Here is a 23,269-nt window from a genome sequence, read left to right as displayed (position 1 = left end):
AGTAAAAAAAACACAAAGTCAGGGGCAATCACTTCTGCACCATCAATAATCAATGACACGAACATGAAGAGTAAGCAACTCCAATCTGTTTTTTTTTCTAAGACAGCTCAGCTCTCATTCCTCCCAGCACCACTGCACTAACCATTTGCAGCCAGGTGCTGCAGCCTGGCAGGGTGAGGAGGAATCCCAGCTGGGACCCGTCTGAGAGGAGCTGACGTCCTCCCTGGGCCACCCTCACCCCAAGGTGAGAGAGACAAACCCTTGAAAGCACAGAATGCTGTGCTGCTGCAGCTTGCCACTGTCACCGGCCAGGTCAGCAAGGATGTTCTTACAATCTTTCTGTGAGCCAGGGTGCCAGGGCTCTACAGCCACCTGCATGCAAGAGAATTAGGGACATGGATAAATGCTGCAGACATCAGTAGTTTATTGGTATGTTTAGTCAAAACACATTCAGAATGGAAACTTAAAAGTAAAAATACTTTCCACCTGCAACAATTAAACTAGAATCTACTAGCATATAATGCTTGACAAGTTACAGCAATAAAGATGGTAATCCACTGTCTCGAATACCTACTAAAGTCAAGATGGTCAGCCAAGTTTGTTGAAGTAGAACCGTAATGACAAAATACTCCCACTGTTCACAAATCAGCGACTAACAGTAATGGTCAGTGAATCCCTTCCTTTGCTCTAAGAGGTACATTTACTATTCAGAGGGTCAAGAACACGTAAGAGTCCACAGTACAGCAGGTGAGCTATCACCATGTAAACTTCTCTGGATGATGTTCCAAGGGTTTGTGTCACTTAAACAAGAAGCAAGCCAAAAAGCAGAATGGCTCAGGAGCTATTTTTACTACTCCGTTTTTGTTGTTGATTATTTCCAGTGCCATTTGCCATACAAACGAATTAGGTGGCAGCAAAACACCACAGCACTACAGAAGGAAAAAAAAAAAAAAACCTCCAGGCTACACAAACCACACTGGTGGCAAACTGCTAACTGGTGACAGCAATTTGTCCGAGGGCTTCAAACCTAAGGAGCGGAGTTGTGTGGCAAGCAGTTCAAGTACTACAGATTTCCAGGTAACAGCTGAAATTGCAAGACCTTCAACAAAAAAACTGAAATATGAAAATGCCAATTGGTAGAAATGTGTCCCAGAAAAAAAAGCGTATGAAAATAGTGCAAGACTTACCATGGAATACAGAAGACCTCAAGTCTGGGAGAGAACAGACAGATGCCACTTCCCCTTGCCTAGCAAGTATCAGAAAGGTGTGCAAAGTCTTCCACGTTACTCAAAACCAGCAAATGATTGCATAATCCAGAGACAGACTGCCAGGATGCCCTCCCTGCTTTTGCCTGAAATTGCCCTTCTTTACTTTGAAGTCTTCCATGCTCAGAAGCAGCTGCAGGCAGTGGCACTTGTGCACGGACGCCCGCGCAAACACCCCTGTGCTCCCGAGCCCGGAGCCAGGCCCGGGCCCGCCTGCTGCGGCGGCGCTTCATGGGAACGTGCTCCGGGACATCATCCAGGGCACACCTCTCCAGGAGAGCCCACCAGTCCAACTGCACAAGAGGATGTCTCCTTTCCATCCGCCGGGCCAGGGCCACACCAGCGCCAACTTCAGCTGAGAGTTATGTGCAAAATGAGTACAAGTTTTTCAAAAAGTGCAACTGGAAAATGCAAGAACTTAAGAGCTGCTGTTTAGTTCTCTGAAAATTGCAGTATCCCCGTTTGATGAGCTCACCTTCACAAAGGATGCTTAGGTCTACCCATTATGAGCTGGCCAGAAGCGCCCACCATTCTGGACTGACTTCTGAAATTCAGGTCCAAGGGAGATCAGAACTCCACTTTCTTTAACTCTGACACTGATTAAAGAAAAGAGACAACCTGGAGACTACTTGGATGCCTTCATCCTCCCTTCCCCCCCACTGCAAAAAAACCAGGCGAACTTGTTAATTGAAGAGCAAGGTGGATGATCATTTTAGCAACGTTTACTCATTGAAAGATACTGCAATTTTTTTAATACAATTTTCCAATTATTTCCTTTAAATGCTTTGCAGCCGCTTGGCTTTGCAGCACAGTACTTCATACACTATACTGTACAAAATCACCAGCAAGACTGGAATGATGTATTCATAGAAGGCACCATCATGCTTATTACATTACCAGAGAACTCAAATACAGTCAAGACAAGTTTCACTGTACAACGCTTCTCGAAGGGGGAAGGGGAAGGAGGAGTGTGTTGAGCAGCCATCCCTGCACTGAAGAGGGGCAGATAGAAAAAATCTGACGTGAGCTATCAAACCTGTTGCGTACTCAGGGCTACGACTTGGAAACTCTGGGTTCTGGTTACAGCTAACTGGATTCCTTCTGGAACAAAGGTGTAGTCTTATTAAGGTCTGTGTGTGAACAGAGGTTGGTCACAGCAAGCAGAGCAGATGCCCGCATCGTTCCCCAAGCTATTCTGTCTGAGTAAGAGGATGAAGGTTTTCCCTCCGATGCCTCCTGCAGCTGTCAGTATAAATGAGTTCAGAGGACCCATTAGTGCATTCAGATGAGTGCGTAAACACGAGTTTGTTTGGAGCCAAGTGTTCTAAGAAGGAAAAAAAAAAAGGCAAGCTTCTCCAATTGCACAAATTGCACTATTTGTGTTTCCAACAGTAGTAGGCAGAAACGGTAACACTTACACCAAATGTGCAGCAGAGGGTTTTTGACTGAAAGGACCTGAATTCTACTGGGCATGTCCTTTAGTTCAGCTTCTGTTGCAGATAGTTAACTGGTCTTTTGTTTTGTTTCTTTTTCTTTTTTTCTTTATTTTTAGTCCTTAATTCTCCAAGTATACATTTATAAATTAAGAGTGTGACTCCTGTTGTGAAACTGGGGAAAAAATGTCCACCTCAATTTAAACTGGAAACCAAAGGATGTTTTCACATCAAAGAAACGATCAGAAGGGCTGTGTCACATTCCAAAGCTAAAAAAAAAATTAACAAGAATGCAAACACGATGGATTATGTACCACTGCCAAGACTGTCTGCCCACAGTGGAGGTTTCAGCGACGCTGTCCAGTGAAGCGGCCTTCCATCTGCCCGGTGCCTCGTCCAGAGCCCAGTTTCTGTGCCATGCCGCCCCGAGGGGGAGGTCCTCTCCCGTCCCGCTCGCGCATCATGCCACCGCCCACGATGCCGCGGGGCCCGCCCGGGCCTCTCTCGTTGCGGCGAATATCCCTGCGCTCGTCGCCGCCGCCGCGCGTCTCCCGCTCACGGGCGGCCCGTGTTTTTTTCTCCTCCACGTTCAGGCGCACCTCCCCGCGGAACATTATGGGCTTATGGGGAAAAGGAGTCAGGGCACGCGTTAGTCACCGCGGCACACAGGGCGGCCCACACGCGGCACACGAGAACTCTGCTGGCTGTGCGCCCCAGCCTTCCTCCACCAGCGTGCCCAAGACAAACGTGACCTGCCAAGGGCTCCCTGCAGCCCTACAGAACACCATTTTTACATTCACTTGGGCAGGCGAGGAATTAAAGTGTTTATCCCAAGCAAAAGCAGCATTGTCTTTAACCTCTTCACTGCCAGCTTTGGTCTTTTCACTTCAGGGCTGAAGTTCCTGAAGAATTGCTCTACACTCCCACATCGCAGAAATGAAAACTGCTGCTTACTCCCCTCCGGTTCCTCAAAGCAAAACTGCAAATAACCCTGCTCCCCCCTCTCAACCACAGGGTACAGAACTCAGAGATGCATGTGATGCCCCTTGAAAAGTTACCTGTTCCACATTCAGCTAAAGGATCTCAAAAAGTAAGTTCTGAGTGGAATGTTTGTGTAGAGGTAAAAACCACAAATTCCACATGATGCAGTTTGAAGAATGCTGGCACAGCTTCTGAAGCTACACAGCACTCCTGACAGAACAGGTATGCCAGAACTGTTTTTCTTTCAGCTGTTTTTTGAATGCCAGAGCCCATGGCAATGCAAACCAGGATGGCCCTCAATACTTGTGGTTCAGGATTTTTGGTCCATCCCTGGAAAGGGACACTCAGTACCCCATGCCAATACTTACTTTTGCAACTAGAATTCGCTGGACCGGCTCAGAATCGTCAAATACCACAAAACCAAAATTAGGCAGCTTTCCTCCCACTCCCTTAGTATTGATGCGAAGTTCTACCACGTTTCCAAAGCCTGGAGAAACACAAGGAAGAGACACTCTGTGGAAACCTGCAGTGCCAGTTCCACCCTCCGCTCATTCCAGACACCTGTAGTGTGGTACTGTGTAAAAGCTTACCCATGCAGTCCAAATCAGTGTTATGTGACTTTCTAACACGGTTTCCCATCTCAGTCCCTGCAGCTGCAATCTCTACTTACTCATGAAGAACTCTTTCAGTTCACTCTCATCAATGTCGTGTGGCAAGTTCCCAACAAAGAGCTGGTGGCTGTCTGGATAGCGAATGATGCGGCGATTATCCGACTCATTCTGCTCCATGTCTCCCCTTCCTACTGTCAACACAGAGAGGAAGGCTGAAGCACTGAGGTTAAAAAACCTGTGCAAATCTGGATGAACACATCTAGGGGGAGCAACAAGTATATTCACTCCAAATCAGATTCCCTCATTTGCAGTTGAAGGCAGTGGCAGAGGCAGTTCAGGACCAGCCAAACACGACACAGGTACAGACCAGACTCAGCAGACTCCTCTCATTAACCCCTCCAAGCAGACACAAGCTCATCCACATTACCTGGCCGAGGTCCTCGTGGCGGAAATCCCGGTCTTTCCCTGGGACGCTGCTCACGAACGCGAGGAGGCTGAGACTGAGCTTCAGGTTTAGTTTCCACTCTTGGCTAAAAGAGGAGAGCAGGAGTTATTGAACACTGGTCTGGTAAAAGCAACCCAAACCCCCAAACTCACCACAACAAAAACCCCCACAGCACAAGACACGGGTAAGTAGCATGCACAAAACAAACTCTGGAAGATAGATGTTGATGTCAATGTGTTTGGGAGTGGTTTTTTCACCTGTCTAAATTCCTCTGTACCAATCCAGGACTGCAGTGTTCATTTATCACTGTTAAAAGGTGCAAAGCAAACATCTCTCAATCGGAGCATCTCCCTAAAACACAGCTAAGGCAAATTTTCCATGTTTGACCAGGCATTCAATTATTCACAAATCCCTCAGCCTGACTTAAATCCTAGAGCGCATAAAGCTTCCTCAGGCCAAGCTCAAACTTTATGGGTTAGGAGGCAGTCCCAGAAGAACACAAAGAGATGGGTAAATCACAAGTCCCTGAGGAATTACTTTCCTCCAGTGCCAAACAACTACATGAAAGCTAACAAAAAGAAAGAGGAGACTGAAAGCCCTTGGAAGTGTAGTATTTCCGGAATTGAGTTTCTACAGACTACCTCTTAGCACACACTTCAACTTTCCTCCTGTCAAGACCATGATGCTCAAAGCTTCATATTCAGGTACTAGAACACTCATTCCAATTTACTGCAGGCAGAAAATTTGCTCTATGAGAGATAGAACAATAAAAATGTTTCTCTGCAGACTGCTGGTCACTGAAGTGATTCCCAATGATTTTTTAAATGCCATTTCTGTACAACATTTAAGCAGCTGCTGGTGTGCTGGGTTCTTGTCTTAGAAAAACAAAATTATCCTTAGGAGCACAAAAATACACAAGGAGGCTGCAAGTAAGATAAAACACAAGGTGAACAGCTGTAGGCCCAGACTGCTGGGGAGAAGCAGTTTATATGAAACATCTCTCTTGTTTTCCTTTAAGAGCTCAGGAGATCTGGCAATCCCAGACAGAGTACTGTCCAGGGAAAAAAGACTGGATGTTACACGCAACATGCAAGTGTTACACACCCAACGAACATGTGAGCCCTCCTATCACTCGTGCTCTGTGCAGCTAGGCATTAGTCTGTCCCTACAACACTTCCAGGGTCACTTTTTCAGTCCTGAGAACAAGCTTGAAAAATCAGCCTCCCTGTTAAATCCTGTTCTGTTGTATTTCCTGAGTCACTGGAGCTCCTCTGCCATCTTTCACTCACCCATCTTGAGCACATCAGAAACTACACCTCAAAAGCAAAACTTGATACCTTCAGACCCCCATTTCTTAGATACTCATGGCTATAAGGCCTAAACTCCCTCCTCTGTCAGCCCCAGCCTGCTAAGTCACTGATGTGCTGCTGTTATATCCCAAGTAACCCAGTGACCCTGTACCTGCCCGCTCTGTGCTTTGCTGAACTTCTCACCCAGCACACAAACAGCTGGTATTCCTGGTTGTTTTCTAAGGGGTACCATCTTTTTCACAGGAAAAGTCTGCCTCAAGAGGAAAGCCCTTGTACAGACCTGTGCTCCCTTAAACGCTGCCATGATAGGCAGCACCACAAGACTCCGGATCAGGGCTGCCATTTACAACCCTAGCAGCAGCTCACTGCAACTCCCACCTTCCAGCACGTCCCAGCAGACATAGAGACGATTGGGAGGACACTGACTAAGGAGTTCAAGAGACCCAAATTACCACAGGAACGAAGGATGCCACAAACCTCAGCCTGGCAGAGCTTTAACAAGCGTTGAGGAAAAGGTGGCATTGTCTCTTCTCTTCAGGAGCTCACGTGGGGAGGGAAAGGGACTCACCCTGACAGACAAGAATCGTGCCCTGCCTACCCCTGCCCCTCTGCAGCCCTATGACAAACAGTGCAGTAACAGACAAAAACTGCAAATGCTATAAGGAAAAGTCACAGTTTATTGATGTAGGAGGTTGATTTCTAATTATCTACAGTTAGAAAAAGAGCAAGAAATGCTGACCTGTTTCACTGCACAGCTGTAAGGAAACAGCCCTGAACCCTTTTACATCCAGAACAGTAGGTGTGCAGACCTCAGAGGAGCTAACACTACTGGGGCTGTATTTTTACCCTGATAGAAGTCAGGGGGAATTGGAGTGATGCAGAGAAAAGAATGAGCAGGGCAGTTATTTCTTTATAACATCACTGACACCAGCTAGAACAGCATCTCAAAGGAGCCACCCATCCACCAGGGCATCTCTGTCCTCGTTTGCATGTACAGTGTCTGGCACCAATGGATGCACGAGAACAGGAAAAACCTGCTACTGATTTGCAGCTCCTTGGTCAGGTGCCTTTTCTACCAGATTTCTTCGCACCTTACCTAAAATATGTTCAAGAAAAGGAGCTCAGAACTGACTAATTCTGGCTACAGAAGAGATGAGAGTTGAAATTCCTGCCCTGTCAGTATTGTTCAGAAACTTCCACACACCATGACTTAAAACAAAGTCAGAGCAAGAGAAATCAAAAGGCACAAAGCACAACAAGCAACAGAGGCAACACAGAAGAGTTTAAGGGGACATCTCCAAGCTACCACCTGCTCTCTTGGGCAAATAATTTAAAATTATTTTTGCAGCCACACCACAACCATCGACCCTCTCTGTGGCAAATAAATAAAAACCAATTTTGGTTTTGTGTAATGAAAATCCATACTGCACAAGAAAATCCAGTTTTTACAGGTTAAATACCACCTAAGTGTTAAAAGCCCGGTTTAAGCTGATCAAGACAGCGTTCCCAACACAGCCTTTATTTGATGCCCATGATAGTCCCAGCAGACCAGAAGCAACACCATGTAAGGTGTTGGGGTTTGTTTGGTTAGTTTACTTGCAACTTTTCTCTTTTTCTTCCCTGTTTCTTTTTTAACATGCATTTGGCTGAAGGCTAGTCCTACACAGGGATCTCTCTGTTACCACAGAATTGAGAAGAAACCAGGACAACAACAAGAGCTGCACCAACCCAGCCGTTCTACTGAAAACTGCAGCCTTTCTGAAGTAGGAGCAGCTCAAGATAGAGCGCTCTGCACAGCCTGTCAATGCATGGGGGTAAAGGACTTATTTTCTGGTTTGAGCACTTTTATACAGGTGGAGGAAGCTGAATTGAGAGCCTCAGAATGTCTCACACCACCTTGGCATGAGCAGGACATGAGCTGTCACCAGGTCAAACTTGCTCTCCTCTTTTCCCTCCTCACCCAATCAACCTAGGAATGGGAAGATAGCATTGTCCTGGTAAGGAAATGTGAATCCTTCCATTCCTCACACAGTCATAAGTTGGTACAGGGTTCTGTGACAAGCTAATTATCCATGGATAATGAAATCCAGAATAGTCCTGTGGATGTTAGCCTTACAAGGAAATCTTGCACCTCAGAAATGGTGCACTCTTTTTACTGCTGGGCCACTTCCACCAATGCTGCTTTCAAGCACACTTCAGAAAAGTGACATCTTCTGGGGAATTGGTGTTTCCCCTTTAAACCAAACCATATGCCATTAAGTTAGGTAAAAAAACCAAGAGTGATTTCCTGTTTCCACAAGAACAGATTTTAACATTACCATCACCCAAAGTCACACCAGTTACACGTTCGTGCCTTTACTTGCAACAGGGAGGTGAGTGCGTTAACATTCAAGACACAATTAATTGGTGCAATTTAAGTCCAACAAGTTGATCTGTTAATTTATAAAACTGAAGCAGTTTGCAGAAGTAATGAGACAATCCAAGGTGTTCACAGATGGGTTACCTGTGAGACTGGTGCTTTAACATGGGGTGGAATTCCAGAGGAAGAAACAGTACCACTAGGAGGCAGGTTTTTACTGGTCACTGAAGCCCAAGAGAAAGCCTGCAGGAAATGCAACAAACCTAGGCTACTAATCATGGCAAACCACTGACATTCCTACAGGGAAACTCGTCTCCTAAAAACACACTTTTGCTTCATATCTGACTATTAAATACTGGCTGTGCAAGCATTACAGTGGAGGTACACCAGGTTTGCAGTTCCAGCTGTCCATGGATTCCAGCGGCATGGAACGAGCGTGCCCACTGCCGCTACTCCAGCGAGCCCAGTGCCCCCAGCATTCCCAGATCACTGCTCTCCATGATGTAACCAAACCTAGGACTGAAAACCCTGTAGTGCCAAGTGTCTTTTGCACCAAGAAAGGAAGCAGATGCCTGAAGTTATGATCAAAAATGGAGAAGAGAAAAAGGATTGGGAAAAAAATACGGGAGATGCACTGGAGCTGGAAAATGACCTCGCTCCAGCTCTCCCTGGCTGCTCCCAGCACTCGGCGAGCCCGCAGGTGTAACCACACCAGAGGATGCACAGTGTGCACTCTGGTTTATAGATTAGGCATCCTGCCTCTAAGGAGACAGTCAGTGCCCCCACACTGATTTTGAGCCTATGCTGCAGCAATTCTGCAAGCATCAGTGTGTTCCATTTCTTTTCAAGGAAAGAGCAGCGGTTCCCACTGTATGAGATTTTTGGTAGTGGTAGCTACAGGTGTTTTGTTAACTGCACATTAAAAATGTCTACACATGCATATACCTACACACACACTTTACAAGAAGAGCTTAAAATTTACAATAGGTGATGAGCAGTATTTAAAAATAACATTTTTTCCTTTGCTAGTGAAACTTTGCATTTTTACAAGTTCAAAGGTCAAGCCTAGTTGTTCATACAGCATTGACACTACAGAAGGTACCAGTTTAGCCACCCAAAAAGGCAAAGTATAAAGGCCAATCTGGTTTCCATCTGCACTTAGTAGCACAGATATGACTGGCAACTAACCTTTGGTGGTTCTTGCGGTAGAGAAACAGGTTCTACAGGAGGTGGGGATGGAGATTTCTCTTCTAACTCCTCAAGGGTCTTTTCTTCTACTTCAGCTTTCAGCTCCTCAGCTTTTGTTTCAGATTCCAATTCTGGCTCAGGTTCATGAGAAGATTCTTCCAGTGCCTCCTCTATCCCATTGCTACAATAGTCAAATGCATTTTATGAGCTTACCAATTGCTTTGCACTTTATCACATTTTGTAAGCTGTGCTATGGCAACAGCTCTGCTATGAAAAAGATTGCTGTGTCTCCATTTGCTACAGTGTGGTTTGTACCTATACAATACAGAGAGAAGTGAAGCTGCACTCCTGTGCTGGCTACAAAACCAGATTTTACTTCTGCTGAAGCAAAGACATGTTCTACAGCTCTCTGCAGACAATCACACAGCCTTTTAACCCTGGAGAAGAGGTGCTCAACTCAACAACTGCTGCTTCTAAAAGAATACAAACACAGTGAGGACCAACAGACAATTAAGCTACACACATACACAAAGCCAATTCTGGAATGAAACTTACTGTTTCTTTACCAAAATGCTACACAGCTTCCTTAACAAAGCAGCTCTGAGTCCCACTTACAGAGAATCACATGCAACTTCTCTGCTCTGTGTGCTGAAAGGTAAGGGATCTGAGTATCTTCTCCCTTCAGCCACCCCCAAATCCTACCTTACCTCCAGTCTGTACAGCTCCTGCCACAGGCTGCCACCTGCCCAAGGGATTCTGTGATGAACAATGCCTTTACAGCCTCTTTGCAAATGACACAGTAACCCTAAAGCAAGACCTGACTTCATGCTTCCAGGCATCCAAAACTTTCTGCATTATCTTGAGCAGGCCACTGCCAGAATTCCAGCAGATCCTACTTTTCCATCAGATTCCTTATGAGAATCATTTAGTGACTTGTGTTTAGAATTAGCCCTGATGCACTCAGCAGGTATTGTCTAGTGATGTCATACATGGTTCTTTTCACAGGAGAACCAGAAAGTCAGTTCTGGCCCTCATTATGCTATTGTTAGGTTTCAAAAAAAGCACAAGGTTTGGTGCTGTTTGTGTTTGTGGGTGTTATTTGGTTGTTTCTTGTATTTTTCTTACAAAATCACAAGTATCTTTTTCCTTTAACCTTGCTGAGATTTGCAGACACTCAGGACAGAGACCTACTGTTCCAATGCAGCTGTAGAGCAGTCTCTCAAAAAGTACACCTTCTCTCAGTTCCAAGTGATGTAAATGTGAGCAGCATATCAAGATGTCCCTGCTCAGTGCCAGGGGTGGGACCAGATGACTTTCACGAGGTCCCTTCCAACACGAACTATTCTGTGCTCAACCACCCTTCTGTTAATGCACCTGGGACATGTCACACCATATCAGACATAGTGCTCAAAGCCTCAATTACAAACACTCCGTTAAGTGTGCACGTGTACATTGCTCCCTTTTCATCTCACTTTTGAGACCAGAAGTGAAGAGAGACACTATTAAAAAATATCCCATTTCCTCTCTTCAATAGAAAAGCAATGTCTCAAAATAATGTAATGTTAGCTTCACACAGATCCCTATTGAACTACGAGCATTTTCCTAAACTACCTGTTAAATCACAGCCAGAACCTAAGGCCAAAGCAATGCTGTCTGTTGTTTTTATTAAAAAAGCAACTTCATATAATAAAAAGGACTTCTTACGTTACAGGATGGTTCTCATAGTAAGTACTGCTTGCATTCTCTTGCACGGGTTCAGGTGATGGTTGTCTTTCCTCCTGCTCTTCTTCCACCTCTTCCTCAGACTCTGACACACACACAAAAAAAAGCTTGTCATCTATTATAGACCTCCACAAGTGTGCACAAGTCACAGTTAAAATGAAAGCATATTAAATTAGTATCAATCACAATAAAGTTTCACCAACAAAGCATGGTAAAATTAGCTGCAAAAAAAGCTGGAAGAGTCTGCTTCTCAGGGAAGAGGTTTGGTTGTTTATGATTTTCACAGAAAGAGGAAGCCAGAGACATATTACTGCTAGGAAGTTCTGGGAGGAGGTTTTGAGGATCTTTTAAAGCAGCAGTTTTTTTTATATGGTGGCAGTGAAAGAGAAAGATTGCACTATTACCTCATAAATCTCAGTGCCTCAGACTAAGATGAACCTCAAATACAAGAATGACTGCCTAAAATGCTCTGTTCCACATAACTGAGATGAACAAATTCCAGAAACCACCCAGTGAACACATGCACATCGGTTCTGGCTACACTCTGATTTGCCCTGCCTCATTGAACAGAGGGGAAAAAGCCCAACTCGTGTCCAATTCAGTCCTTGAGCAGCAATGAATCACTGAGTGTGATGATGATGTGAAAGTGAACTATGTGTCGTATTTGAAAACCAGTGAGACTTTTTCTTCAAATTGCCACAAATCTGAGTGCTCACAGAACACAAGTGTGCCTGCTGCAGCTCTGGCAGCAGAAGTCCTGTTGTTCACTGCTTCCATTCTCTGTCAAGCCTCACCCTCTGTGAGCTGGTTCAGCCCTTCTGGGAGCACAATACTACTACTACAGGACCTTCATTCTCCAGAACGTTTTGAACCAGCAGAGCTTCAGTAACAACAGCTCGGTGCCCCACGAGAAGGCAACACAGTTTGCACCCCAACATCTCCACAAGACATTTCTGGCAGCTCTGCACACAGGAGAGAGGAACAAGGATGACACAAACCCTAGGCATGCAGTCCTTCTCACCTTCATCAAGTTCTCCCTCTGAATCCCCAAATACTTCATCTTCGTATCTGAAGATATCATTATGGACATAGAACTTGTTTGGAACAGATCCCTGTAAAAGAGGAACATGCAGTGTTTAGCACACATCGAGTATCAGCAAGCAATGAAAGGATGGACTACAGACCTGAGTTTTGGGGTACACACTGATATTTTGTAATAGGACTATGTCACTAAAGTTACCTGCTGAGTTATTTTCTTCTCTGAGCAAACAACTGAACAGTAGCTTCTGCCCAACTGAAAATGGAAGTTCCAGGCAGAATAAAATCTGCTAGTTTTGCTGAGTCACAGCACTCATAGGATTTACATAAGCATACAGCCCCTCACTTTCACTGAGGAATTTCATTTTTCCCTATTACAAAAACTTTACAATAAAACCCCTGAACTTTCACAGGGTGGCTGCATGCTTACAGCACTGTGCAGGGAAATAATGAAGAAATTCAACATGAACCTAAAACATTAATCTCCAACCACACAATAGTTCATGATACAGTGGGGGGAAAGAAGTAGAAAGAACACATGACACCTTTTATCTGTGCAGAGCTTTGCTCTCACCAAGAGCTAAACTCAAGCTTGTGCAACCCATACTCACGTTTGCCATTAGACTTGAAACTACACAACTACAGCAGAGATTTGATCTACAGATCTGAACCTTATTATTTAAAAAAGCTATTTGTGCCACTGGCAGCTCCCAAATGCAAGCTTCAATTTTCTTTGTATTACTGCTTCAACACTTCAAGTCCAAGGAAACAAAACAGCTCAGGATGGGTCCAATACACTAGTTTCTCTGCACTCACACACTGTGACACATTTAATGATGCCCTCCAGACCAAGTTTTAAAGACAGATCTTGCTTTTTGTCCCAATATGACAAATTGTAGCTACAGGTGAGGTCAGTTTTTTTCCATCTTTATTTCAAGTTTGACACAACCTTGCACATACTTACTTCTGGAGCAAGCACAAAAGTCTGCATGAACTTCCTCATGGGCTGCCCGTTGTTTGAGAGCTCTCCCATGACCTGCACGACCACCCCATCGCTCAGCGTGGCGTGAGCATCCACGTGACGGATCTTGGTATGGCACTCACTGAACTGCAGCGACATCACCTTCTTGTGGATCTCCTACAGAGACAGAGACATTTTAGCTGCACTGACTTCTCTACTGCACTTAACAGCTTTCACTGACCTGAGTCTCAACTAAGCGCAAGAGAGCCCTCCCCTGAGGCCCACAAGATAAATACAGGAACCAAGAAGTGTCTTTCACTGAGAACAGTCTTTCTGAGCTCACTTTTCCTCTGAAGTTTTTCACTGCGATTAAAGCATTTCTCAGAGTACTCAAACAACATACGACTTACTATCCAAGTTATCCAGCTGTTTTAAAATCCATGACCTATTTTAAGGCTTTAATTTTTTTAAGGGCCTGTGAAAGGGACAGGATTTAGCTTGTGTTATAAAAATAAAGGAAACCTCTAAATTTACCCAACAACAAAAACCATCTGACCCAAAACAAAAAACCCCCAAACCAACCCTTTACACATCACTGAAGTACCAAACATCACTGGAGCAGGGAATATCTGCACTGCCAACATTTTTATGTTGCAAATGACATTCTGCCTGTGAAGGGAGAAGAAACCAAGCCTGCCCTGGACAAAAAACCACACCACTCAGAGATGTAACTGCCACACGAACAGATGTCCTAGGTGACAGAACATTCTGGTAACACCGTACAACTAAAGCAATCCTCAATTCACTTCATTCATTTTTTTCAGATTGTTATGCTCCACTTGAACAAAAACCCACTCACACAAGAATTTCATGAAACTCACAAAGATCAGTCCTTTCCCAAGGAACTACTTCTAACTGAAACAAGATACCTTTATAGCCCAAATCTATCAGGTCCTCTCAATTTTGTTTCCCATCCCAAAGGTATTTTCTGCAGCCCAGATGCAAAGCTGAAGAATCAAACACAACTGCCAATGAAAGCAGAAATAAGCGAATAAAACCCTCAAGCTAACAAATTCCTATCTGTCTCTGAACAGGAAGCAGTATCACAATTCATTACTCACCAGGTAAGAAAATCAAAGGAAAAGCCTTGATTTATTCTGAAGGTTAATGAGGATTACAGGACAAATTTTGATACTCACAGCTTGGCCGTACACTGCTTCCTGCGGTTTCCCACTGGCATCCAGTCCTCCATGAACGTAAGAAGAATTCCTGCCATAAAACCTGCAAGCAAGAGATGTAGAAGTCACAGAAGTGAAAAAATAGAACCAAATCCAAAAAGTATTTTAGCCAAAAGTTTTAAAGCTCAATGATTTGCAAATTTTCCCAGAATCAAGAGGCCCCAAGAATGCAGGAACTAACAGCAAGATAAAGAGGAAGGATAAGATGCCCTCCCTGGAGAACATCACTCAGAAGAAAGCTGCAGCCAGAGAACACAAACGTCCTCCCTGTCTGAGCCTGACCAGAAGAACGGGGCAGTGGTGGCAGACAGTGCAAGTGGCTACAAAACATTTCATACAAGAACTGAGTAGGATTAAACAAAACCCGATCAAAACCTCTTGGACTCCTCTTTGCAGAGGCAGCTAAGAGAAATTCCACAGATGCTGTTGTCAGTGACACTTGTGCCACCTTTCTAGCGGACAGCACAGAGTAACACCTGCACTAGGGGATCTTGCTCATGATTACCCATCCAGCCTCAGCAGATATTTCTGCAATCAGTCCACATTACCATTTTATCCCTGGGAAGCAGAACACTTTTCCACAGAAGAAACATCCTGATAACCTGCCATACCTCCCCATGATCTGACTTGGTTCTAGAGCCTAGGCAGCTTGCAGTAACATGAAACAAATTTCCAACAGCCCAGAAGTCAGCCTGGTCCATTTCCCCCATACTCAGAAATGAACATCTGATTTACAACAAACAGGACACACTTTTGTTCAAAACCATCATCAGCTGGTGAGTGCAAGTGTTACCTGTGCAAGAAGTCAGGAGCTTTGTTTAGCAGAGTGTAGTACTGTCTCACGAACTCCCGCCCTACGAGCAGGGGACTTGGCTTCTCCATCACCATTTCTTTGGTACTCAGTGTCACACGCTGCAATTGAAAATATTCATGTTAGTTTGAAGGCACCCCTGTGTGTCACAACTTCCCCATAAAAGGATAAACATTGTGATACTAGAATTGAAGCAATTAGGCATACAGGGCCTTAATTCACTAAAAAATAATCAGTTCAGGACAGCCACTCCCATCTCTTTAGAGTAAATAAGAAAATTTCACTTATTCATGACTTTGATGAAAAGGGAACAGTGGATACAGGTACTTTGAAAAGAATAAAAAAACACCCTGAAACAAACAAACAAACAAAAACTCTGTTAAAAATCTCATGCACCATTTATTTATCCCTTTGGCTGATGAACATTTACAAAACCCAGTTCAACAGCCCTGCAAAGCAAACAGGAATACACTTTCTTAAGGCAGCTGGTACCTCTGCATCAAAAGGTTACTGACACACCTGTAGGATGAAGACAGGAGCACCAATATGAAGTAACCGTGTGGGCTGGATTCACATTCCATGAAGACAGGGAAGGAAAACCTCAGAGGTGACCTGAGTCTCAGGTACTACCTGTCCAACCTAACTGCATTTCACTTTTGTCAGAATCATCCAAGTTGGGGTCACCTGCTTCAACCTGCTACACGGCTAGCTCTCCATACTGTCCTGCAGATCATCCATGTCACAAAATAATCCTCAGTACCCTAAAACACTTCTCAGTGGCTTGCCAGCACCCAGCATGTTGCTTTTGCCAGCTCACTTTAGACTACCACTGTCTGCGATCACGAAATTCCCTCCAGTTCTCACACACATGCTTCATCTACTTTCTCTCTCCAAAAATTAATGTGTGTGCAAGGCAACAGGCCAAGAAGACCAAGTTAAAAATCCAAGTTTCCAACTCGGGAGATAATCCTAGAACAAGATTTTAATTTTTTTTTTCCAAAATAACCTTGACCCATCAATCTAAACCAATGGCCAAACAAAAGTCTGTTTGCAATTACAGCCAGACAGCACATAAAACATATAAAGTGAAACCAGATTAACCTCAGCTTAAGAAGGGCCTCTAATAAAGGCAGAAGACACACAGGAACAATGCCACAAACATGTCAGATCCTGCATCATAATGCAACTCTGAAGGAAAAAGCCCACAGACTTAGCTCAAATAGCTTACACTTCAGGGAAAACCAAAATTATCTCAAGCCAGCCATCCAAGCCACAAGACAACACCAAGAAATGCTCCCAAACGCAGTTAGTCAGGAATCACACCTGAAACAACGGTCTCAAAAACGTGCAGGTAAGGCAGAAGGCAAAGCCTGGAACACAAGCCTTGAACCTGGAGATAAGAAATCTGCAAACTTATGACAGGGTTATCCAAAACCCTACAGAGGGTTTTTAAACAAACCCTTTGGTACAACTCAACCAAACTCTGGAACACAGTATTAGTTTGGCCTCACAGGAAGCTCCAGAGGAAGTAATTTTACTAATGAGACAAAACAGCAAATGTCAAAAACCTAAGGGACATCAAAGATTTGAGCCCTGTGCATGCTCAAAGCAGGAGCAAAGGAAAGAAAACAAAATATGAGCAATTTGAGGATCTTCCCAACACAACTCACACTATAGCAATGGCATGCACTAGGAAATTTTACTTAGAAACCAGCCTTAAAAGAAGGACATCTGTTTTTACAGGTGAGACTATGCTTTTTTTTTTTGTTCCCCTGCCTCACAAGAAGATGAACACAAAATTGGTGACAGGATCTTCACCATGAGCACCTGGGAGAACACACAAAGATGGAACCTCACCAGGATTTTTTAAGAAAACTGTTAAAAAGCAGATGATAGCCACCACACACTCTTATGAATACAGCAATAAGCCAACTACACTTGTTAACAAACTGCTGGTACACCTCAATGAACACTGAAAACATCTCTGGGTACAAAACATAATAATCTGTGACATAATAATCTCTTCCTACACTGCAGGAGATCTGTACCACACATCTTTTCTTCACTGCAAGCTGTCCTATTTCCTCACTGTGCACTCCTTCCATATTTCAAGCGACAGCACCACTGACTGACATGACCCCATCACATAACTTTAGAGGACATCTCAGTACAATTCTTCACCTGGCTCAGTACTGCTTCCTTCCATTATTTCTTCAAAGATCTCAATAGGAATAGCAGAGCCTTAACGAACTTTTCAGGTCTCCCAGGTCATGAAAAGACAGTGAAATAAAATCAGAGGTACTCCTCACTGGCAACATGGGTGCCATGAAACCATATTTTCAAAATATTAAAATCTCCACGTGCTCCAATTAGAAGAGCACCTCCCTAAAGTCAAGCACTCAAGCCTCAGCAGGCCCAAGGGGTTTGGAGACAAAGACACCAGTGAAATTTAAGCCACAAGTCAGGGCACAAGCATCATCAATTTAACAGGCCAAATTTACAAAGAACTCCTGCTATCTCCCTGGTTTGCCAGGCACCAAGGGAAGCTCCATCGATATCAATCCCCAATAAAACTCTGTTTCCAGCTTCCATCAGTGAGTTTCCACACCCAAGAGTCAGTGAGTACCAGACTAAGAAGACTCCGAGTGCCCTTCTGAGCAGAATGTAATGAGCCACATTCTTAGATCAGCCCGGGCAGCCACTGAGAAATGAGAACTTACGGCTCAAGGCACACACTACACACACTACACACTAGCCAGAAACAAAATATTGCTGTTAGCCTGAGATCTCAGCACTGAGGGGGCAATCACCAGAAATCAAACACACTCATCTGCTGCCTTCTTTAAGGTGCAACTGCACTGTTAAAAAAATCCCTCTGCCATGCACAATGGCCAAAAACCATAAGCCACATGGGCAGGGTAGCAGGAACACCCATGCAGCTGCAGCTCATCCACAGGCACTCCTCCCTACATCCAGCTGACATAACAACTCATCCACAAGATTTAATGTCCACCTTATCCACTACTTCCACTTCCTCTGTTACTGGGAAGGCACACTGGACTGACAGTGCTTTCCTCAGGAGCCACACAAAATATTTTGCAGTACACTTGTAACCTGAAAGGCACAATGCAACATGGAATCTCTTTCTATCCATGACAAGACTCAGAGGTGAGGAACCCAATTCCAAAAGTAAAGAACACACACAGGTGCCAGTGAAATACTCCTTGCAACTTCAATGGGTGTGAGTCAAGTTTGTAACAGTAACTTCAGCCTACAGGCAGGATTTTTTCCAAGACAACAAAAACAATGAGAGAATTGGCACAGAAAGGAATTATTTGTTATTTGCAGGAACAAAATTAGCAAACAAACAAAAGCAGAAAAGATAATTTCCTCCAAAGAGCGATGGCATAGTACTGAAAGTCACCAAACACCTGATGGCCATGTCAAACAAAGCAAGGAATCAGCCTTTGCCACAAGCTGAAGGTGCTGAGGGCTAACGGGATGAGGCACAGCCCACACGGAGACAGCTGTGCTCAGCTACTGGGGAATCAACTACCATCACTTCTCATGGCCACAGCCAAGTGTGGGCATGTAAAATCATTCCAGCTGCAATCATCTTCGTACACAAAACTTTATTAAGCTCTGCTTGTCCCTTCTTTAAGTGAATGAAAAAAAAGAGAAAGCAAACCCCAAATCATCATCCATCAGTTTGCACAACAGGGCAGCAGCAATTTATTTCTGAACAAGCAGTGAAGACTGCTACATGATGAGTAGTGAAATGCTCCCTGGCATTTTGCTCAATAGGCAGCTCTGACATTAGCAAAGCTTATTCCCCCCTATAATACATGTAGACATTCTCATTACTATTACTATTATTATTACTATTACTTTGCTTGCCCTGTAGAAAGCAGAAATGTGACTCCTGGTCTGTGGCAAAGCACTGTCACCCGAGGCTGAGCTACAGAAGGATGGCCTACATCCTCAAATCCACACAATAAACTCTGGCACAAAGTCTTTGGTTGTACCCAAAGAGGTATTCCAAAGCCACTTTTATCCTGTTTCAAGACAGACCAAAAACAGTGAAGTTGCCTGGATGTTTCATCAATTCTACTTGGGAAAAAAACAAACAATCAATAAACAAACAAACCAGAAAAAAAAGCTGAACTGATTTGTGACAGTAGGTGAAGAAATCATAACCTGTACTTGAGCATGACCTCCATGCAGAGAAACTTCTAAGCTTTGCAAGGGAACTGTGGGCCTCACCAGTTGTTTTAATAAAAAACTATAAGCAAATAAAGGTTTTTTTGATAAGCAAATGTCATCCTCTGAACAAGTCATCCATAGAACAATTTGTCCATAACTATAGGCACACAGACATCAGGTTATCATTTTATACAAATCTGCAACAGCATGGTTTGTTTGTACATCCCCAAGTTTGCAACTCTTGTCCAAGTTAATAATCAGATTTGAATATGCCACTTAAAACGAAAAATTTGAGAAAAATGCTCTTGCAAATTGGGAATGTTCCCCACACAGCAGGCACACTAAGCAAAGCCACAAGGGACACAGTGCCACTCTGCACATCTCTGGAGCTGAGGGAAAACAGAAGGGAAGAGCAGTCTTCACAATCTTGGACACGTTTCTCCTGAACCCAAATTATCTATCACATTTAAACTGTGTCTCTTACTGTAGACAAGCTAAAAATAATGCTTACAGGGCACGCTTGCCCCTGCAGTCCATAAGCACGGCTGAGATGCCATCACTGCCACACATGGTGTGAGCAGCCACACCTGGAATAAAGCTAAAAATCCCAGCTGAGAGCCCTGCAGAGGCTGGGGGTACCCCGTGTAAGTCAAAGTAGCACAAACTGCTAGGAAAAAAATCCCAGACAAGACTCCAGTAGTGACAGCACCATCTCTCTGTCATGCTCTGCAAGGTCAGCCCTCAGAGCACCCTCCATCTGCAGTAAGGACCAGGAACAGTGTGCCATCTACCAGAATCCCTTAATTTTATGATATCCTTCATCTGTGTGCTACATTCTCAACCGGCTCAGCTCGAAGGCACAGCACACACTTGTTTCAAATCAAGCTCTCCTGAGAGGCTGGTTTAGTTTTGGTTTGTGGTTGGGGCTTTTTGTGCACACAGCTGCCACAAGGAAGGACCATCCTCTGGGTAATTGAACTTCCATTGATGCAGTCCCAAAGGGCCAACACCCACCCAAGCTGCAGTAACACCAGTGACCTGCTCTGGGGGAGCCACTCCACCTGTGTGCCATCATCCATCACCAGGTTCAGTGCCCTTCTCCCAGTGTCTCATCAGATACATCTGCTACTGTCACACGTTCATCTTTTCATGTTCTTTGAGCTGCAACACAGTTCTTTATTTGTTAAATGCTCTCAAAAGCAGTGACATCCAACACCACAACTACTACAGCAGAAGACTCAAATACAACCCTGTGCCTTAAGCTACAGTGGTTCCTCACTGTATTTTCAGTGCTCTGAAATTATCATGAAGGTAAGAATAGATGCCTAATTTGACTCCTCAGTTCCATAAAGAAAAATGTTTAGATTGACACCAGCAGCTACGTGGATGATGGACTTTGGTTTTCTCCTCAGTTTAAGCTAGTTTTCACACAAAAGATAGTACACTCCTAATAAAGAAATCATCAGATACAGGTCAGAATGTCCCACAGCAAGCCCGCATCTGCTGAGCAGACTATTCTAAGAACACTTCCAATGGCAAACAAAGATTACGATTCTGACATCCAAGCAATTAGGGCCCACAAGAAGGAACCCTTAAGATTGACAAGCTTTCCTAGAGGACTCAGAATCACAACGGACACAGAATGCCCCCTGACCAATAAATCAACCCCAGAAGTAAAGCAACACCAGTTTGTCAGCAATCACTTCTCAGCTCAGAACCCAAGCTGACAAATCCTGTACTCTTGCAGTGCTACAGTAACAGAGCCACATTACATTCACCTTGGGTATCTTTACACTTCTTTTTGAATGAAAGCAGATCATTCGCACACTGAGCTGAAGAACACACAGAGGGCTCGGGAGTTGCCAAACTAGCACAGGCCGCAGTATCTACATGATTGACTAAAACTTTCTGGTTGAAATTAAACAATAATCTCATATTGTCTCGTTCTCTCCCGTGATAGTCCTTTTATGCAGCGGTACCCTGCACCAAGCTCAAGACCCAGGCTCACCCATCTACCCAAAGAATTTAAAAGACTTGTTGTGGAGATGGTTCTGGGCACCCACATTGGAACTGCAGCGACTTCCGAGGTGAGGGGAAGCAGAAGCCCGAGAACCCAACGAGCTCAACTCAGATGACAAACGAGAACAGCTCAGAAAAGATTTACTCGAGGCATCCAGCTCTGCAGAACCAGGCTGCTCACACAGGTTCTGCGATATCGCTCCGTGCGCACACAGAGCGGTCCAGGTTATGGCTGAGGAAAGGGGAAGCGCAGAAAGGTGAGGTCTGCAGAGCCCTTACAGCCAGGCTGCCACGGCCGTACGGACTCGTGGGAGAGCAGAGGGGCCCGCTGAGCCGAGGATGGGGAGCTAAGGGAGCTTCAGCAGCACCCAGCCCAGGCCGAAGCCCACGTACCTCCAGAGGCCCCTGCACAGGGATCGATCCATGAGGTGAGACGGGAAGCGGAGACCGCAGGGCCCAACAGCACAGCCAGCACCGAGCAACGCGGGCTTGGGGGCGCTTTTCCCCGGCCTCCCCGCGCCGCCCGGGGCGAGGCGGAAGAGCCGCCAAGGTGACGAAGAACAAAAGCCGCCCCCCCCCATCCCCCCCCGCTCCGAACCGAGCCGAGCCGGGAGCGTGCGGCCGGGGCGGGCGGCGAAGGGCAAAGCCGGGACCCAGGGCGCTGCCCCGCTCGGCGCCTCAGCGCCGCTCCCGCCGCTGCCCTCAGCGCCGCGCGCGCCCTTCCCGCCGCTGCCCTCAGCGACCGTTGAGCCGCCCCCCCACACACACAAACAGAGCCCGCGCCGGGGCCTACCCTGCCCCCCGCCCCCCACGCCGCTCACCTAGGGGACAAAAGTCTTGGTGCGCGGGGCCGGGGCGCGTTTTCGCCCACGCCGCCGGGAGCTGCACGGAGCCGGGCGCAGCGAGCGTGTCCCTCGGGCGGCGCGTCCCGCGGCGCGGGCAGCACAGGGCGAGCGGGGCGCGGCGGCGGCGGTGTCACAGCCGGGCGGGCGGGGGAGGGCGGGCGGCCGCGGCTCCCGTGCGTGCGTGCGTGCGCGCGCCTGCGCAGAGCGCGAGGACGGGCGGGGCAGCCAGGGGAAGGGCGGGGCGGTCCCCGGCGCTCTCCGCCAATCAGCAGCGGGCTGGCGCGGTGACGTCAGGCGCGAGCGGTGACGTCAGGCGGGAGCGCAGCCTGGGTGGGATTTGTTCTTTGCTCCTGCCTTCACTGCTCCCCTTCTTCCCTGGCTGTGCCCGCCCCTTACCCTGGTAATTGAGGCACCGTCGTAGAGTGGCTGGGCGAGTTTGGTCCCTTGGACGGAGGTCTCTAGCCTGTAGAGCCATGGTGCGGTCAGTGTTGGGATACGACAGGGGTCTGCAGAGAGCTGTGCGCCCATCCTTGGCTCAGTTAGAAGTTTGCAGCTTCTCAATGAAATAGAAACATTTTTGAGTTACGCTGAAATAAAAAGCTCTCCATGATTGCAGGTCAAGCACCAGATAGCTCCTTTACAGCGTGGCAGAATTCGCCCCTTGGAGTATGTTGTGTCTCCAAGAGGACAGCTGGGGTGTGTCAGGCATCTCTTTTGGAAGCAGCTTGCTCTCCTTGGAGTTGTGTGAGGATGGAAATACTGAAATAAAGTTTGGTTTGTGGAAGAATCAGGTATTAGTTGCTTCCTGTCTTCTTGCTAAGGACCAGAATCCCTTTATGC

The 23,269-nt window shown here is 45.7% G+C and overlaps 1 protein-coding gene across 2 annotated transcripts; it reads right to left on the bottom strand.

Annotated features, from left to right (window-relative positions):
- Window positions 1-407: 407 nt before the first annotated feature.
- G3BP2 (G3BP stress granule assembly factor 2) lies at window positions 408-22,514 on the bottom strand. Of its 2 annotated transcripts, none has more exons than XM_033060423.2 (12): window positions 22,406-22,514; window positions 15,345-15,463; window positions 14,513-14,594; window positions 13,317-13,490; window positions 12,336-12,426; window positions 11,297-11,399; window positions 9,593-9,773; window positions 8,549-8,647; window positions 4,718-4,820; window positions 4,350-4,481; window positions 4,048-4,166; window positions 408-3,318 (listed from the first exon to the last, which is right to left on the bottom strand). In XM_033060423.2, exons 2-12 carry the CDS (start codon window positions 15,437-15,439, stop codon window positions 3,046-3,048), a joined length of 1,452 nt encoding a protein of 483 aa, XP_032916314.1. In that variant the 5' UTR covers window positions 15,440-15,463; window positions 22,406-22,514; the 3' UTR covers window positions 408-3,045. The 2 variants fall into 2 exon arrangements, with proteins under 2 accessions (XP_032916314.1, XP_032916315.1); XM_033060424.2 differs by having other exon boundaries at window positions 4,350-4,478; window positions 22,406-22,513.
- Between the last annotated feature and the right edge of the window lie 755 nt (window positions 22,515-23,269).

This window comes from Catharus ustulatus, chromosome 5 (assembly GCF_009819885.2).
Source record: "Catharus ustulatus isolate bCatUst1 chromosome 5, bCatUst1.pri.v2, whole genome shotgun sequence".
In the NCBI taxonomy this organism is placed as follows: Eukaryota; Metazoa; Chordata; class Aves; order Passeriformes; family Turdidae; genus Catharus; species Catharus ustulatus.
Note: the sequence above shows the minus strand (reverse complement) of the source record. Positions and strands in the feature narration are given on the sequence as shown.